The sequence below is a fragment of the Maniola jurtina genome, chromosome 19, assembly GCF_905333055.1.
Source record: "Maniola jurtina chromosome 19, ilManJurt1.1, whole genome shotgun sequence".
Lineage (NCBI taxonomy): Eukaryota > Metazoa > Arthropoda > Insecta > Lepidoptera > Nymphalidae > Maniola > Maniola jurtina.
In genome coordinates this window covers 1,108,575-1,128,377 of record NC_060047.1, presented here as the reverse complement: position 1 = coordinate 1,128,377, position 19,803 = coordinate 1,108,575, and the positions used below count along the sequence as shown (strand labels likewise).

Genomic DNA, 19,803 nt, shown 5'->3' with positions numbered 1-19,803 from the left:
TAAATACCTACAGTTGCGCGGTACGTAAACATGCGGTAGGGCTGCCCGCCTCCAGTAGTTTAATTACATTTGCCTACTTTGTGTTTCCATCTAGTTTTGTGATTGTAAATATACTTTTTTTATATAAACAAATAAAATACTTTGTGAATTGCATAGGAAATGTTTAATAAAAATGCGTGTTGTTTTTTGATTGGTAGATTTAATTAAAAAACCATGTTTATATTTGCGCCTCGACTGAGACGTAGGAAATTAAACGAACGTTACGAATTATTAAATTTTAAAGTTTAAAAAATCCGCATCCCTATAAAGCTTTTAATCAAAAATTGTTTTGGGGAACATGGGCAAGATAGAGAAAAAGGAATAAATATCTTTTACTTGGTTATAGACACCTGCAGCTACTTTACAATTTATATATTTGGTTTTAAATGAAGTTCGGAACATTTTCTCAATTTTTTTATATATTCCACAAAATCATCGCTGGGTACAATCAAAAAAGTTTGCGAAGTAATCTTATTGTAGTCCCGGTACCTTAAATACCGACATTCTGAGCTGAAATTGTGGCTTCTTTGATCGGGTTTCACGTACAACGAAAAAATCGCGCGGTTATTGTTAGAAAAACAAAACACCGCCCGTTCGTCACTGCGGCACAATCGCGACTGTCTGCATGTCGAGCGCCTGCCGACATCGAGGTGCGTAGGTATATATAGCTCGCGTTTCGTCCGTTTGTATGAAGTTGGAATACTGTACATACCATTACCGTGCCGGGGGTATTATAAATTTTTAATTTACTGTACTTGTTTGACTCAAAGGCCGATTCACACCAATTGCGTATGCAGCACGTACACGTGACACGTGCGTAGTGACGCTCGCGAACCCGTAGATGTAACTGATTACGATACGTCGTTCACGCCACGCAAGCGCAGCCTGTGTGAACGAGCTCAAAAATTTCGCGATGTTTTTAACCAACGTCTTCAAAAGTAGGAGGTTATTAGTGTTTAATTTGTGAGAAATTTTCGAGAAATTCAAATGGCTGCAGTTTGGACAGGGGCAAATGTATCGCGTTAGTTTATGTGCTATAATATGTGTATGGTTCTTAGTGATAGTGCCTGGTAATGTTAAAGTTCCTATACTTAAATAATAACAATTAATTTGTTTTTTTTTTTAATTCAGATACAAGTTAGACCTTTGACTGCAACCTCGTGTGGCAGTTTTTATAAACCCATAACCCCTTTGGTTTCTACACAGCATCGTACCGAAACGCTAAATCGCTTTGTCGCACGGCTTTGCCGGTAGGGTTGCAAACTAGTTACTAGCCATGGCCGAAGCCTCCCATCAGACAATTAAAAATAAAATGTTGCGTGGTTTTTTGTAGTAAAGCTACTTTGTCTGACTTAGGGCCAACGCAAACAGATGGAGTAGTGTGGAGTGGAGTATAGACATGCTTTTGAAATTGGTAAATAAGAAACCAGCCAAGTGCGAGTTGGATTCGCACACAAAGGGTTCCGTGCCATTTTACAAGATTGCATACTTTTTATCTATTTTAATATACTTGGCGGCCTTGGACTCACCAGTCACCACTCATGTGAAAAAAATCAATTAAAGTGCAAAATACCACATGGCTTGTAATTGTAATTGATTTTTAAGTGGTACTCGTATGCGTGCGCAAATGTACCGTAATGTAAACGATGAATTCATACTTCCATGCTAATATTATGAATGCGAAAGTGTGTCTGTCTGTCTGCTACGTTTTCACGGCTCAACCGCTGAACCGATTTTGATAAAATTTGGTACAGAGGTAGCTTACGCCCCGGAAATTGACTTCGGGACTTTTTATCCTGGAAAAGCAAGGAGTTTCCACGGGATTTAAAAAAACCTAAATCTACGCGGACGGAGTCGCGGGCAACATCTTGTTGGAAATAAAACGGCACGGCGGCGGTGCGGTCTAATTGACTTGGCCGTCCGTCTGTCTGCTTTCAGAGCTTATTATGGCTTTTATCGTTTTCAGCTGCGAAATATGCTAATAAAAAGCGTTCCAGAAAACCATTTGTTAAATATTGGCATCTGGATAGGGCTATATTGATCCAGGACGTATTATATACCTAAAGCATTCAAGAATAGGTACGAAAAGGAAATAGGAGCATTAGGATTTTAGGAAATTCCAAGGGGTTTTAAAGGGAGGTGACAGGTTATACAAGAAATGGCACATACAAGATTTTTGAGAACTTGATTCCACGCAGAAAAAGTCCTCAGAAATTACGAATACGACGCCGATAGAGAGAGAATGAGTTTAGCAATTAGGAGGGAAACAACAAACTTACACAAACACAAACACATACAAACTCCTAAACTATTAACTGTCTTAATAAGGTAAAAAGAGCAAAGTTTTCCAGTGTTTTTCTCTTCTTGACCAAAATTAAACACAGTAGGTAGGAATGTCGCAATGACGAAACTTGGATAAGTTTTTGGGATTCCGTAGCCAAAGGATGCCAACGGGACCTTATTACTAAACCTCCGCTATCCGTCCGTCCGTGTAAGCGGTCTGTATGTCAGGAACCGTAATTGAAAGGGTAAAAAAGTTGGCAGAGTTGAAATTTTCACAGAACATGTATTTCTATTGCCGATGTAACAACAAATAATAAAAATTTCAAAATGGCTGCCATGAAAAGTAAAAAAATTAAAAAGTTATTATGTAGGTCGAACTCCAGCCCGCTCGACCATTAACATGAAGAAGGTGACGGGAAGCGGGTGGATGAGGAAGGCGAAGGACCATGTTAGTGGCGCGCTTTTGGAAAGGCCTATGTCCAGCAGTGGACGCATACACGCCTACAGGCTGATGGAGTGAAACCCTTCGTATTCAGGTCCGACGCGAACTTGACCGATTTTCCGATCCCACAAATACCTAAAGAAAGTTCTCGACACTTTAGAAAGTCGAAGAAAAATGTTGTATGATTAATTTTGGTGAGACAAATTGCTTTTGGATTCCTTGAATTTCGCTCAAAAAACTTTTTCTACGCATTTATCGCTTTCACACAATTTGGTGAACGATTGGAATCTTTTTGATCTGATTATATTAAATTTCAGTTGTAATTTGAGTTGATCGAACATTTCTGGAAACCCAGCAGTCGTTTTTAATTATATTTTTGTGAAAATCGAAATCGCCTTGGGACTAAAACTTGAGATTGTGAATGGAATAGGTTTTCGCTATAACATAGACCCCTCATATTATTAGAAATGAGAATTATCTGAGTATAAATTTCACTGCGGTTAATTTAATAGCCTTATCTGGTGGCAGAAGGGCTGGTTCATTTATGCGCAAAGGATCAGTCTGGCTGTCCAACGCGGTAATGCATTAGTAGTGCATTAGTAGGTATTCTTAGCACCATTTCACGTGGACATTGATTCGTACAGTAATTAGATAAGGCTGTAAGTTTTATTGTCATATTTTCAATTAAAAAAAACTATAAGTAAATTAATTATGGAATATCTAGTAATTTTTCAAGGTCAAAAATCTCTTCTTAAATCCTGACATAATGACATGCTTTATTAAAATTTTCCTTAAATATAATATACCTACCTCATAATATGTCTCTTTAAGGTTAAGACCTAATTTCACCAAACAATTCTTAACAAGGCATTAGCAAAGAATAAAAAGCATAGATTGGCCATTAAGACCGCTAGTATGGTGTAGGTATATTGTACTTTGACCATTTTGTCTATACCTAACCAAAATTAAGACGGAACCCAGGATGGACAAAGACTCCGACCACTAACTGTATCGGAGGTCCTGAATATTAAAAAAACAAGGCATTAGCTAATCTTTTCAACAATAACAGTGCTGTTGTATTATATATATATACGTTTTATGAAATATTTTTGACAGACCATCAATAAATCAAGCATTTAATATTATATTAATTAGAAGGATATAACAAGTAAGTAGAACTTCGCTAACTTCTGACCGAAGTCTTTAAAAGTTAGAAATTCGGTTGAAATTTCGACAGTTACAAGTTTGTTTGGTGTTCATATTTCAATCCATAATATTATGTTGAGCGTTGATTATTCTACCTGTTCTATTGTATTCTATTCTATTCCTTCTTGGAATCCAAGTAATGAAATGAAATGAAATGAAATGAAATGAAATGAAATGAAATGAAAATTTATTTCCAAATTTAGATATACGCATTTCATGGAGTCCTGGCCCCTAAACTAGGACAGCCCGTATTATAGGGGCCAGTGCCTTCCCATACAATGTTTATAATTAATTGAAATAAATCTAATTATACGTTAAAAATACAAATATAAATTGTTATGTAAAGGTTGATGTGTGTGTGTGTGTGTGTGTGTGTGTGTGTGTGTGTATGTGTGTGTGTGTGTGTGTGTGTGTGTGTGTGTGTGTGTATGTGTGTGCGTATATGTCTATGATTTTGATCAGATTATATTTTGCGCAATGTATGTATTTAGTAGTTTTTCTGTTTCCTCGTAATTATATTTAGTTAGGTAGTTTTTTAGGCATTTTTTAAGACCATGTTTATTTAAATGGGTGATTTTAACTTTTTTGTTAATACACCTATACAAGTACGGCCCTAAATAGTTGAACTGTCGTCTGGCAAAATTGGTTTTGGTCCTAGGCAAAGCAATGTGAGTCTTTCTCCTTTTTTTATGTTCCGGTGACATAGGAGAGGGGTTGTTCGCATGATATCGTAGAATGGTATGCATGATATACACTTGTCGAACAGTCAGTAGTTGTGATTCCTTGAATAACAGTTCAGTTGGAAATCTACGCGGTTTCCGAAGCATAACTTTTATGATGGCTCTCTGTGCCCGTTCTATTTCTATCATATGATTTGTGGCAGCTCCTCCCCATGCTGGGATACAGTATGTTAGAATGGACTGAACAAGAGCGGTATAGACGTTATACAGTAGATCTGTGTCAACTATGTCCCGTAGGTTCTTAAATACATGTATTAAACGTTTGGCCACCGCTGATATCTGTGGTTGCCAATTTAAATTCTCATCTATAATCAAACCTAAGTATTTTATATATGATGCTTTTTCCAGGGTTTCACAAGTGCAAGAGTGTAGTCTATTTACTGCTGTATTGCAGGGATAGGTATGCAACTTAAGCTCAAAATTAAGCGGGGGTTGTGACGCTCGTGTAATACTAAAGCAGATATAATTCGTTTTTGATGCATTGACAGTTAGCAGATTTGTTTCTAGATTGTGGGTTATTTTGCGCACCCCTTCCTCAGCCGTTCTAAATGTTTCTTCCCACGTCGAACCATGAAATAGGATGGCGGTGTCATCCGCAAAAGCAAATACGTGACCGTTATTGATTTCTAGTTTACATATATTGTTTAGATAAGCTAGGAATAGCGTTGGACCTAGAGTACTGCCCTGAGGAATCCCGTGCGTTATTTTGTTGCTTTTGCTGCTGATACCCTCAACTTTCACTGTTTGGCTTCTGTCATTTAAGTAATCAGTGAACCAATCTAATGGAGTTCCCCGAATCCCTAACTCTTCTAGCTTAAAAAGTAGCAGTGGAATAGAAATTGTGTCGAATGCCTTTTTTAGGTCCAAAAATACTCCGACACATTTCTGTCCCTGATCCATATATCTTGAAAGAGTACTAGTCAAAGAAATTACGGCATCTTCAGTGGATTTTCTCATACGAAAGCCAAATTGATTGTTTGCTAAAAGATTCTGTTGTTCTAGATATTTAATCAATCGGGAGTTCACTATTTTTTCTAGTATTTTACTTAGTGTACTAAGCAAAGAGATTGGTCTATAATTCGATGCTGTTCCCTTCTCTCCACTTTTATATATAGGTATAACAACTGCTTGTTTAAAAACGTTTGGAAATATTCCGTTCATAAGACTTAAATTACAGAGGTGTTCAATTGGCTTGCAAAGAATGTCACGGTGCCTCTTAAGCAGATCTGTTGGAATATGGTCATGTCCTGGAGCACTTTTGCTTTTTAATTTAGATAAGATACTTTTAATTTCTATAACATTTGTGGGGTACATTGGCATCGAATGTAGTTGGCGAATGTCAGTTTTAGCTTCCTTGATTAGTTGTTCTTCACTTTTATTAAAGTAAATCAGCTTTTTCTGGGAAATGCGTTCCTTCTTTGAATTCAAAATCAATTTTCTTCGGAGAATTCTCACAATTCTTCTAAGATTTCTGACCGTTCAGGATTTGAATTCCACTGCTGTTTACCAGTCATGTTTCTTAAATGACAGTTAAGATGGAGAACTCTGAGGCGCGTAGGTTTCCTCACGATGTTTTCTTCGCCATTGAAGCAAGTGATATTTAGTATCTTAAAACGTACATATTATACGAGTAACTTTGTAAAAGTTAGAGATGCGAGCTCGCGATTGAACCCCCAACCTTCCGAATAGGAGGTGGATGTCTTAACAACTAGGCTATCACGGCTCAAAACCTTCTTCATCGTCGTAACACTTTTGGCAGAGCGGTCGTCATTACGAAGCAACGTGTTTGAGGGTAGGTGTTATACGCCTCACAAGCATTCGCTACTTTTCCCTGCTGGCCGACAGCCTGGGCATCCATCGAATGGGCGACCTTTCTTTCCCACTGGCTCATAACCTACAGTATTAGTAATAAATTATTCTTGTTCTAGACCCACCAGTTGCGCAGATCTCCCTAATAGAGCCCAAAGAGCCTCGTTTGCTGAGAGAAGATGAAGACGCAGAGCTCCTCTGTTCTGCTGACGCGTCTCCACCATCATACAACTTCACCTTCTATAAGGGAAATGAGGTAAGGATCAATTTAAAATAATAATATGATAGAACTAGCTGTTGCCTTCGACTTCGTTCACGTGGATTTAGGTTTTTAAAATACCCTTATATTTTCCGGGATAAAAGTAGCCTATATTATTACTCTCCGTCCTTACAACTATTTCTATACCAAAAATCAAGTCGATTGGTTGAAATATTGACCCAAACTCAGCACGCTGGTTCTCTCAGAATGAGAAGGGCTTAGACCATAGACCACCATGCAAGCCAGGTTCAGATGGGCAAACTCCGAGATGATGAGGAACAAAAGATTAGCACAGACACAATTTTTTAAAACTGCTATAACTTTATATTATATATATAGTATAATTAATATACTTACCTATTTAATTTACATCTAAAAACGAATTTGTGGAAATACGAACACGATATACTAAATTATAGTAAATGCTCTCAAGAAATATTTAAAGTTCTTAGTGGAATTTAATATCTGTGAAAGCGGATTTATAAGTACTGGGTATAACATATTAAAATATGATGCCCACGTTTTCGTCGTAGTGGGTTTATGGTTTTCAAAATCCCCATAAATTCCGGGATAAAAAGTAGCGTATGTCCGTCTCCGGGACGTATATCTGTGCAAAATACCTAGATGATGTTCGCGACTTCCTCCAGGATTTTGGTTTTTCAATTCCCGTGGCGACTTTGATTTTCCGAGACAAAACCCAGAGATGCGAGCTAAATGTCAAATTTTGGCAAATTTTGGCAAAATATTTTTGATTTGTCCTTAATCTTTAAAATACTACCCATCCGCGCGAAGCTTGGGTTAAACAGCGAGTAATATAATATAACATTTTCACGTAAACAAACTTAATTACTTCCTGAGAAAGGCTTCCTTCATGTAGCTAATTAATTACACCTATAAATTTCTTACAATAACCGTGGCTTTTATTAACTTTGTGATGAGAGAGCTTCAATGAGAATTTGATGGATATAAAGCATAGGCGTCGCCAGGTGGAAGCTATAAATATAAACCCTTTTACAATTTATAGCTTATAATTAAGATAAGGAACTTAATTAAGTTTATTTATCAAAAGAACATTATCAAATCACCTTTGATTTGGAGTATTCTGTACAGGGTGTAACCAGAACAATAGTACTTATTTCTTTTAAATCCTGTATTTTTAAAAGTTCACAATAATTTGCAAATAAAACATCTGACTGATGGTAGAGGTCAACGAAAGTTCTGTAAATAGGTCACCTCGAAGTCAGTACGTCGTCGTAGGGCATTGACGCGAGGTTTGCATGGTATACATTTGACGATTCAAAAGCACTTGTATAAATCTATTTGAATAAAAATCCATTCTATTCTATTCTACAATGCTGGTTTGAAAAATACTAAATCAGTGAAACTACAAGATAGGTATGGCAAAATATGGTTATTAGTATTGGATTGTGTTAAGGTAGTATAATAACCTAAGTTTTTGCTGGCGTTCTGGTTACGTCCTGTATACAGGGCCTATATACCAGAACGCTAGCAAAAACGAACGGATGGTGGGAGGTCCCGGGTTCGATTCCCGGCAGGGCTTAGAAATTTATAATTTCTAAATTTCTCCTTTGTTTCTTTTAAGTAGTAGGTTTACAATTTAATACTTTCGATAAAATGTCCCAAAACTATTTTGCAAAAGTTGAAAGTTATCGAAATAAAATAGAAATTGAGACCATTTATGTTTGTTTCAGACAGTTTCTAAGTGACAACGATCCCTATAGAGTTCCTTAGGCTCTTTGCGCACTGCATCTGATCCGTTTTTCGAAACCGTGAAATTCGGATAGTGCGTAAGTCGAATTCGGATCGAGGATTCTCGAATTCGGATCGCATGTAATGCGTCATCATCATCATTATTATCAACCGATAGAGTCTTGTAGGAACTCTATAGACGTCGGTTTTGCGCCGCCTGAATCCAGCGGCTCCCTGCGACTATTTTGATGTCATCTGTTCCCCTAGTGGTCTCTACGGTCAACCACCAGTTAGTTGGTTGGTCAGCCAGGTCGCCATTCTAGTAGCTTGAGATCCCAATGTCTATCATGTTTTTGAACTGTGTAGCCTATTTCCATTTCAGCGTTGCAATCCGTTGGGTTATGTCGATTACTCTGGTCCTCATACAGATCTTCTCACATCTGATTTTAAGCTTACTTCATGGTTTAACGACATTTTATATCGTAGATAACGGGTACATACCACCATTAATTTGGTGTTTTTAACAGCCGATGTTTCGACTCAGTTGCATGACTTGTCCCGTCATGACCACGACTCATGCAACTGAGTCAAAATAGCCCGCTGAGTGACTGTGCAGTGCGCAAAGAGCCTTATTACAACGTAAGCGCAAGTTGAACGAGAAAAACTTTATAAGTGAAAAAAATATAAAAGAACACCTACCACAAAATGTGTTTTCAATCTCCAAAAAAACCTAAGTTTGGGAAAGTTGACGTCAAAGTTCGTAGACACTGGGAACCGCCAATTACGTATTCACAGCGTTTTGCGATGGTCTTATTAAAAAAAATTGCGTTATGACTATGAATCTGTAATTAGAAATACCTACTTGGCGGTAATAACGTCCTATTCGGGGTATCATGGGTTCGATTCCGGCCACGCATTTAGCGTCTTGGATTTACGTACTCTATAAACAATTAAATATCGCTTGCTTAAACGAGTGAAGGAGTAAGTAAGAAAGGCTTAGGCCATAGTCGGCCACGCTTGTTCAGTGCGGATTCGGAGGCTTCGCATACCTTTGAGAAAATTATGGAGAACTCTCAGGCATGCAGGTTGTCTCGCAATGATTTTCCTAGCAAGTGATAATAAATTAATAGCTTAAAACGTAAAAGCTCCGAAAGAAAGGGATGAGAGTCTGGGATCGAACCCATATATTCTTAAAAGTCTTTATTAAAAAAAAAAAACTTTTTATCGGCATTATCAAAAAGTTCTCTAGAATTAAAAATCATCATCATCATGATCAGCCTGCGGACGTCCACTGTTGGACATAGGCCTTCCCTATAGAGCGCCACCACACCCGGTCCTCAACCTTCCTCAGAAAGGTTGAAGCTACAAGTGTAAATTAAAAATTTACAACACCCCCGACAAGTGAAGGTTACAGTAACTAGAAAAGAGCTGATAACTTTCAAACGGCTGAACCGATTTTCTTGGATTATAGCTAAGAACACTCTCGATCAAGCCACCTTTCAAACAAGCAAAACTATTAAAATCGGTTCATTAGTTTAGGAGCTACGATGCCACAGACAGATACACAGATATACACACGTCAAACTTATAACACCCCTCTTTTTGGGTCGAGGGTTAAGAAATAGAAGTTTCATGGGGTATTAATTAACTCCTTATTACCTGTCGCGTCCCGTCACGCCACAACAGAATTACACAAACTCCAAGCGACGTAAGTTTCAATTTGCGTGAAAGGTGTATTTAATCGCGGTCGCGAATAATTACCCTACATACATATGGTGGACATAAAAAGGTAATGTCACTTATGTTGACGTTATTAAGTGGTTATTTCACTTATTTGTAGTAAAATAAATTTATCTATATTATGTACTACTAGACTAGCCCGCGACTTCGTCCGCGTGGATTTAGGGTTTTAAAGATCCCGTGGGAACTGTTTGATTTTCCGGCATAAAAAGTTGCCAAGGTCAATTATAGGGACGCAAGCCACCTCGGTACCAAATTTCACACAAATTGGTTAAGCGGATGGGTTTTTGGGAATCCCGTGGGAACTCTTTGATTTTTCGGGATAAAAAGTAGCCTATGTCCGTCCCCGGGATATAAGCTAACTCTGTACCTTTCGTCAGAATCGGTTAAACTGTTGAGCCGTGAAAAGGTAGCAGACAGACAGACACACTTTCGCATTTATAAAATTATGTATGGAGTATGGATAAAAGCAGTTACGGATTGACTGATCTACAACTTTTTAGTAAAACCACAGGGTCAATAATTCAATTTTTGCATGATCTATGTATCGTACTCGTAAACTTCCAATAAGAAAGAATTTTCAGCAATCTTTAAACAACATAATATACTTATGCATGATGGTTGTCTGTATAGCGTAGACTTCTACTAATAAAGAATTTTCACGGATTCTAGTTACTTATTATAGACCACCTAGTTTTTTGACTATACCTATTATCAGTGATAAAAAAATTTATACAAGCTTGATAAAATATACCTGTTGATTTATTTCCTACAACATGCCATGACTACCATAAATTCTCAACTGATTTGCATCACTGAAAAACTAGTCCAACACAGCCCAGGCGATATAATGGGGCACCATTATAAAGTTATTCTTTTCGCGGCTGCAGATTGAATTTTCATAAAGTATTAATTAATACCTCATTTCTTGTCACGTCCTAACACGCTACATGGGAATTAAGTGAACTTTCTTCAACTCAAGTAGAATATTCACTAGCAATATATCTTGCAGAAGTCAGCTCCGGCAGGCCACTTGCACAGTTCCGTACAAGATATAACACCATAACATGTACTTGTAATTTATTTTTAATTCCTATGACAGACATTTTGAAATTCGCCATTTTGTTTTTACAATTTGTTGTTATAGTGGCAATAGGAATACATACCCACTCCATATAAATTTCAAGTCTCTACCTATTACGGTCATGAGACGGATGGAGCCAGACCGACAGACGGACAGCTTAGTAATGCTCCGTATAATGCTTAATAAGGCTCCGTTGGTACCGGCTGAAAAATCGGCCCTAAAACGTGCAGAAATTTACTTGACACTAACAAAATTGACATTGACTTCTGCAAGTTTTATTGCTGGTAGACACTAGACACTTGGCTTTAAGTTTCAAATTGCGTGAAATGTATATTAAACGTGATACCAAAAAATTAATTAAGATTTGAAAGCTAAAGTAGAAGAGAGTAAAGTAGAATCACAGAAATGATGGATGCTGAGACAGGCATATTGTTGAGTACAGTCAGCACTCAAAAAATACTAACTATTAGGTACTACATAAAGTAGTGACACTCAATCTCATGCTTGTAACTTAGGGGTACGCCTAGTAGTATCATTGAAGCGTTGTCCTTGTCGCTCGATTTGAATATAGCGCTGTCCTTGTCCATATTAGATGGTTTTTGTTCGCTTTTATGAAGTATGCACGAACTAGGTGTTCATAATATTTGTGTCAAGAATTTTTTTTGTTTCCATTTATTTTTATATTCATAATTCCAAATTGTTCCCAGAATCACCTCATCCGAGATGACCCAATTGGAGGGATAGCAGTGGAAGGCAACAAGCTGATTCTGCGGGGTCTAAGGAGGCACCACTCCTCAAGATACCGGTGTCGCGCCTGGAACTCTGAAGGCAGCGGTCTTAGTGAACCCCTCACTTTGAATGTTCTATGTAAGTTGCACCAAATATAGGTAATGCAAGATGATAGAGCGTTTAGTACACGACAGGTTGAGATGGCAATCGAGGTGGGGACACCCCGCAAAACCACACAGCCCCCGTGCTAAACCAATACAAGATAGCGCGGATGACGTGTGTAATAAGCTTTTGGTGCTATTCAGGCTACTAACTTCCCGTCAATTTTCAGTCTCCTGTAGGGGCTTCCATATGGCTATATAAGCAACTAGCGGCCCGCCCCGGCTTCGCACGGGTGCAAGTCAAAGTTATAATTTATCGTAAAACTAACGGAAAAGTGGTTATAATGGCTAAAATATAAATGTTTGGTTTATACTATCGCGGACTTTTTTGTAGGCATTATTGAGTTCTACAACTTTTCTACAGAAGTCAACCATACATCTCTAACCATTTAGGCAGCGTTCGCGAGAATCGTTAACGTACGGCAGTTTTTTCGACGCCTTACTCCACAATTTTCACTACCACGAAAAATCCTATCTATTTTCCGGGATAAAAATAGCCTATACGGATTCGGAAAAATCCCTCTAAGTAATGGTGAAAGAAATTTTGAAATCGGTCCAGTAGTTTTTGAGCCTATTCAATACAAACATACAAAAATACAAAGGTTTCCTCTTTATAATATTATAAGTAATAAGTAAATAAGTAAATAAGTAATAAGTATAGATTTAAGAACAGCATATTAAACTAACACAATATTTGTACGCCGCTACGGCTAATGTGTTGTACTATTATAATAATTTAACCATCTTTTTAACACACATTATTCAAATAAAGGATTTATTTATTTATTTATTTATTTATTTATTTGGGTAGCGCAAAAGTGGCAACCCTTGCTACTAACTACAAACTAACTTTATTATTTCTAGCTCGTCCAGAATGTTCTGCAGGAAGCGTGGTGCAGCAGATAGCAGGAGCTCCAGGGGGTGAGGTCAGAGCCCGGTGCTCTGTGTCAGCACCGTCGGCTAGGGATGCTGGGCCGTTGAGATTCTACTGGACTTACAATGGGACCAAGGATGTCTTACCTGTGGGTATACTGATATCATTATAATCATCAATCAATCGCCGGCTCACTACAGAGCACGAGTCTCCTCTCAGAATAAGAAGAGAATAATGATTGGTCATCTCAAAAAAGTTCACGATAAAAACCCTAATGATTTCAATTTCTTAGATACCACCATCCAACGTAACCATAATGGGTGCGACAAGTTCCGTTATCCACGGTCTGCCGTCACCAGATGATGAAGATGATGACTTGGGCTGGTTGGCTTGCTGGGCAAGCAACGATATTGGCAATCAGAGAGAGCCTTGCTTGTTCAGGATTATGCCGGCAGGTGAGTGTTGAACTGATAAAAATTTATTAGGAATTCTTTATAAAATACTAGAGGATGCCCGCTTCTTCGTCCGCGTGGATTCAGGATTTTAAAGATCCCGTGGGAACTGTTTGATTTTCCGGGATAAAATGCCTGTCAATTACAGGGGCGCAAGCTATCTCGGTACCTTTCATACAAATCGGTTAAGCGGATGGATTTTAGGAATCCCGTGGGAACTCCTTGATTTTCCGGGATAAAAAGTAGCCTATGTCCATCCTCGGGATATAAGCTAACCCTGTACCAAACGTCAGAATCGGTTAAACTGTTGGGCCGTGAAAAGATAGCAGATGGACAGACAGACAGACAGATAGATAGACACACTTTCGCATTTATCTATACATATAATAAAATTGTAGAAAAGTGGTGTCTGTACAATGGAAATATATATAAAAAAAAGTAGCAGGGGTTGTTATTATATCGATGCCGAACCCGAAATTGTAATTAATTTTTTTTTTGTCTGTTTGTCTGTTTGTCTGTTTGTCTGTTTGTCTGTGTGTTTGTGCACGCTAATCTCAGAAACGGCTTATTCGATTTAGATACGGTTTTCACTAATATATTGTAGTAAGCTTCACTTAGGATTCAGTGTTTATTTCATGTCAATCGGTTCATAAATAAAAAAGTTATGTCAATTTAAAGAATCACGGCGCCTCGCGCCTGAGCGTCCGTGGCTATATAAAGCGCGAAAAGTCACTATTCCACGCGAACGAAGTCGCGGGCACAGCTAGTAATATTAATATGGATTGATTGGAGCAGCCCACATTTTTTTTGAAACCCTAAAAAGCTTATACCTACAGTATGTCTAGAAACTTAGAAACTATTTTTCCCTAGCACTCCCCGAGCCTCCAAGCAACTGCGAGATAGAAGACGAATTCCTCCGCTGCGACCCTGGACACGACGGTGGCCTGCCTCAGCGATTCATCCTTGAGGCGCTGGAGGTACGCCAACAAGAACCCGCGATGGGCGATGACTCTACCATGAACGATCAGGTGAGCTTTTTTTTTTTTTATTCACTGTAGGCAAGCGCTTGACCACAATCACACCTGATGGAAAGTGATGATGTGGTCTAAGATGGGACGCGTTTACCTAGAAGGTGCCTATTCACTCTTGTTTTAAAGATACCCGGATTGTAATTGGTAGGAAACACAGATCGCGGGAGAGTATTCCAAACCTTAGCCATGCGTATGAGGAATGAAGACGCAAAACGTTTCGTGCGTGTAATGTCGACGACGAGCTGGCGGGTTATGACGAATGGCAGAATCACTTTTTATCACGGCAGTCTGTAGTTTGAGCTGGTTTGAGCCATTTCTGTTTAAATCACACTAATATTATAAAGGCGAAAGTTTGTGTGTATGTGTGTTTGTGTGTGTGTGCGTGTATGTTTGTTACTCCTTCACGCAAAAACTACTGGACGGATTTGGCTGAAAATTTGGAATGAAATCTGTGATGTTTGGCATCTCCTAGAACCATACTACTACCTATACCTATATTATATGAACCTTAATTTTATTTTCACATAAGTTTATTTTCATTTTCTTATAATATGCGTAGTTTTTTACATTATGTGTTTTTATTGTTTGAACTAAGCTTCTATTTAATTATTTTACTCAGGGGTTTTCTGGAAGAGGTCTATCAGAAGCAGTATACAGAGCCAGCAACGATGTGATGCCCCAGTTTCCTCTCGATGCTCTATCTCCTGGGCGATATACTTTCCTGGTTTACTCGGAAACTCCACGTGGAAGATCACAGCATCCAGCAGCCTTGCATAGCATACCTATTCGGACTAGCGATGATTTGGATGTACCAGGTTAGCATACTTTGACACCTTAACAACCACTTGAATATAATATTTATACCGCTCTGTTTGGTCTGAATCTTACTTTTCTTTACGTTTGCGATTTCGTCAATGTGGTATTTTTAGATGTATTTTTCTATTTTAATCCATTGGCATTTTTTCATGCTTCAAAATATCATTGGTGTTGCAAAATTTAAGTTTTTAATTTCTCTGATAGTAATATTTTGACTATCTTTAGTTACAATTTACTAAACAAACACAAAATTGCAAGCTGTGCTAATCTCCTTCTGTTTCTGTGGCGTTCATAGGCCTTAAGCCAAAACATGTTTCTTTTGCATTACACAATTACTGAAAATCTTTCTCTCCTTAACTGTTATTTCACAAATTATGCCATTCTTTATTTTTCTCAGGTTCACTCCAAACTATGACACCGATGCCTCCACAACCACCATCAAGTGATAACGGCGTGGCATTGCTCGTAGGAGCTTCGTTATCATTAGTGCTGCTTACAATACTGACGACTTTGTGCGTCACGCTTGTTGTGATTTGCAAGAAAAGACAAAGCCCGCAAAGAGATCCAGAACAAAAGTAAGTATTTTTAGAATTGCAAAACAGACTTGCGCTTGATGATGCTTGCTAGATGGAAAACGGAGGACAAGGAGGTCTAGGTTGAATTAAATTACAAGATAGGCTAGCGCTTGATGACGCTTGCTTAGTGAAAAACAATGAAGAGGTCTGGTTGGAATGCGCTTGTCTAGAGGATGCCTATTCACTCTTTTGCATTGAAGGTACTTACGTAAGTAATACGTAGCAGGAAACACGGACCCTGGAAGACGATGCCGAAGATGATAACAATATTGATTACTTTTTATACTCGGTTTCAAATCTTTATTTACTGTTTTTTTAGGTCATATGTGAAGTCAAAAATGTATTACTATTGGACCACTATAATAATGTTAATTTACTATTTATAGAGAGAATAAATATAATATTATAGTTACCAATTTTCATTTTGCAGTACAATCTTGCGTCGAAGCGTTGGAGTGTCAATGTACAGTGGGTCCTCAATTTCACCGAGCATAGTTCCAACAGTCGTTGTGAGAGGTCACAGAGGATCCAGAGTGCTGGCTGCTAGGTGGTCAGGAGTACTTGATGATACACCACTCGCTGTGCTGGCATTAGATACTAGACCTCATGGTATGTTTCCTGCAAAAATTAGCTTTTGAAAAGTTTTAGAATAAATCTTTGTTCACTGAGACTTTCGACCGAAATCAATGAAATCAGTCTATCTGTGATCTACCGATAAGTTAAGTCATTTGTTTATGACAAATTACAGCATTGCTATATAACTTATCGAGAGATTACAGGGTGCATCGGTATTATTATTAATTTTATGTTGTTAATAAAATTAAAAATTTTGATTAGCTATGTTTCCAGATTTTTGCACAATTCATGATGAAACTTTTAGGAAAACTCTTATCTATTTGTGATATTACGCATTAGAATTGTGTCATATATTATGGTACAATATGAGAGCAGAAATAAAACAATATTCTTTTCATATTTGAATTTTTTCAAGAGTTCTTTGATAGCACTAATTAAGCACAAATAATGATTAACAAAAGCATCAGAACATCACAAATTATCTAAGTTTTAGAACTGTTTATTACAATCGACATTCTTTTTACAGCTGATACAGATTCCGGTCACAGCGACGGTGAATTATTACAAGAAACAGATTTGTCAAGACATGATGATATGGAAACACAAACTGAGTGATACGAGGATACAAGACACAATGGTGATAATGTAAAAGATAAAATATAATGTGAGATAGCATAAATAACTTATTGCATTTGTAATCAAAGATAGAATAGATACAGACCTACTGAATTATATTTTCAAATATTAATATTAGTAAAATAGCAAAATTGATTATATACACAATACACATAGACTCTAGAGTAATTAAAATTCATAATTATGTAATTTGAAGTTTTCAGTTTTATACAATTAATTTTGAACTCCCAATTTTGGTGATGCGCGTAATATTTCAATTGGCATTAAAATCAAAATAAATAATTTAAAGATAGTCTAGCTTAGGAATGTAGTAGAAAATAAAGAGAAAGAAGGAGTCAGTTATGATGATAAATGAGTAGTTTGTCAATGATGATGTGTATGCATGCAGTATTACGTTAGTGATAATTTGTGGATAAGATAAAGTGAGTGCTATTTATATCGAGTTATAATTAGATTCTAGGTTATTATCTAATTCAAATATTTTTGAGACGTCAAAAGAAGTTTTTGAAAAACAGACAAAAAATAGTGTAAGTTCTATAATTTTAGTTTCTATAATCAATCAAAGATTATTATCTTTACTGAAGAAGCTTAGAATCAAATACATAAAATAAATTGGCCTTCTTTTCCACACAGAACTTTTTGTGAATAAGACAACAACATGAGATTAGTATGAATTTTGGCAACAAAGCACCAAATCCTTACTAAAAGGTTTTTACCCATAAACCAAGCGGCCAAAATAATATAAGATTCAGCAGTGTTGATAGTTATTATTAATTTGGAAATCGATGAATTTTTCCTCATCATGCAGAGTTTTGGAGTAAGATTATTATGTTGCCATAATATTTAACATATCGAAGGTATTAAGTCTTTATCTGATACGGGTATTAATGTAGACAGTGTAATACTTTTATGATGTATGTATTTGTATTGTAATTTTGATCCCACTTAATAGTGTTAGCTCTTAGACTAAAGTTAATTAAATGTATGGAAAGTTAAATATATTGAATTAGTGCACTACATGCCATGAAAGTTATAAAGTAAGCGATGTCATATTATAGAGCAAGCGCCCCGGGCGCTCAGACAAAACGTATGGCGCTCTATGGAATGTAGTGGGCATTTGTTGTATTTCGTTAAGTAGAGCGCCGTTTTACAAGAATCTCATAATTGTGGTAGAGTTTCCTGTATTTTTTTCAGTGTGGCGTCTTGATAATGCTTCACACAGTCACACACCATAATTTAATAGTTTATACATGGTGATGATTTCAATGATTAATATTTCAATAAAATGTATACGTTTTAGTATTACATTATTATAAAAATAATTATTTGATGAATGAAATAAACTTTATATTTTTATCATAATTATTGTCTGGTTTTATTTACATTATAGATAACTCTAATTAGCATGGATCTCCTCTTAGAATGAAAAGGGTTTAGCCTTGGCCAAGTGCGGATTGGCAAACTTCACACAACTTTGAAATCAGTATGAAAGGATATGTATATTTATTTCCTCACGATGTTTCCTTCACCGGTAAAACAATTAGTGACATTTAATTGCTTACAAGTGTAAATTAAAAATTTATAACACCCCCGACAAGTGAAGGTTACAGTAACTAGAAAAGAGCTGATAACTTTCAAACGACTGAACCGATTTTCTTGGATTATAGCTAAGAACACTCTCGATCAAGCCACCTTTCAAACAAAAAAAAAACTATATTAAAATCGGTTCATGGGTTTAGGAGCTACGATGCCACTGACAGATACACAGGTACATAGATACACGCGTCTAACTTATAACACCCCTTTTTTGGGTTGGGGGTTAAAAACGCACATATCTTCGAAAATTTCGAGGTGCCTGTGCGTTTTTTGAGAAAAATATTTTTATCTTAAATTGCACTAGGTAAGTAAGATTTTAGATGTGTATTCCTACCTACTTTGCAATGGGCAGGTCATGTCCGTCGTAGAACCGACGGCCGATGGGTCAGACGTCTTCAGAAGTGGACACCGCGTACGGGTAAGCGCAGTGTGGCCTGTGGGACGACCTCCAGCCCGCTGGACCGATGACCTGAAGAAGGTGGCGGGGAGCGGGTGGATGAGGAAGGCGGAGGCGCGCTCTTGGAAAGGCCTATGTCCAGCAGTGGACGCTAACAGGCTGATGGAATTCCTACCTATTTAATAATTTAAACTGCATATCATCGACTAAGTGAAACAAAATCCTCATTTTCTCAACATGAGAAAGCTTCAATTTCAAAATAAAATAACTTTTAACTCTTTCATAATATAACTAAGTACTTTAGTAATAACTTTCTTGAAATACTAAGTTTGAACCAATGCTATCAAGAATATTGGGGCCGAGTAACTTTTGAGTTCTTGTGTCAAACCGAGTTTCGCAAGTATGCTGACGTGATTCGATTTGATTATTTCTTTCTTGAATTTTCTTATTGCATTATGCATTCAACTATGTTATTGGGATTAATTGGTTTTTATAGTTATTAATTGACTAATAGTCGCGACTTCACCAACTTGGATTTAACAGGGCTCCCTCCGTCACTCGTTTTCACTCGTTTCATACAATCGTAGTTCCAATTTCATTTGAATGTTAAGCAACCAAAGTCCATGAAATTTTGCAGACATATTCTAG

At 37.2% G+C, this 19,803-nt stretch overlaps 1 protein-coding gene across 4 annotated transcripts in view; it reads left to right on the top strand.

Moving 5' to 3' along the window:
- LOC123875351 (nephrin-like) overlaps window positions 1-19,803 on the top strand; it is a 122,590-nt gene that overhangs the window by 91,056 nt on the left and 11,731 nt on the right. For 3 of the 4 annotated variants that reach the window (XM_045921128.1, XM_045921132.1, XM_045921131.1), the window contains exons 10-18: window positions 6,639-6,775; window positions 12,020-12,179; window positions 13,067-13,224; window positions 13,369-13,531; window positions 14,399-14,556; window positions 15,179-15,374; window positions 15,773-15,950; window positions 16,381-16,559; window positions 17,053-17,199. In XM_045921128.1, coding sequence (XP_045777084.1) covers window positions 6,639-6,775; window positions 12,020-12,179; window positions 13,067-13,224; window positions 13,369-13,531; window positions 14,399-14,556; window positions 15,179-15,374; window positions 15,773-15,950; window positions 16,381-16,559; window positions 17,053-17,141 — 1,418 coding nt within the window. In that variant the 3' untranslated portion in view covers window positions 17,142-17,199. Of the gene's footprint in view, window positions 1-6,638; window positions 6,776-12,019; window positions 12,180-13,066; window positions 13,225-13,368; window positions 13,532-14,398; window positions 14,557-15,178; window positions 15,375-15,772; window positions 15,951-16,380; window positions 16,560-17,052; window positions 17,200-19,803 lie in introns of those variants that run through there. The other variant, XM_045921130.1, reaches the window with a different exon arrangement.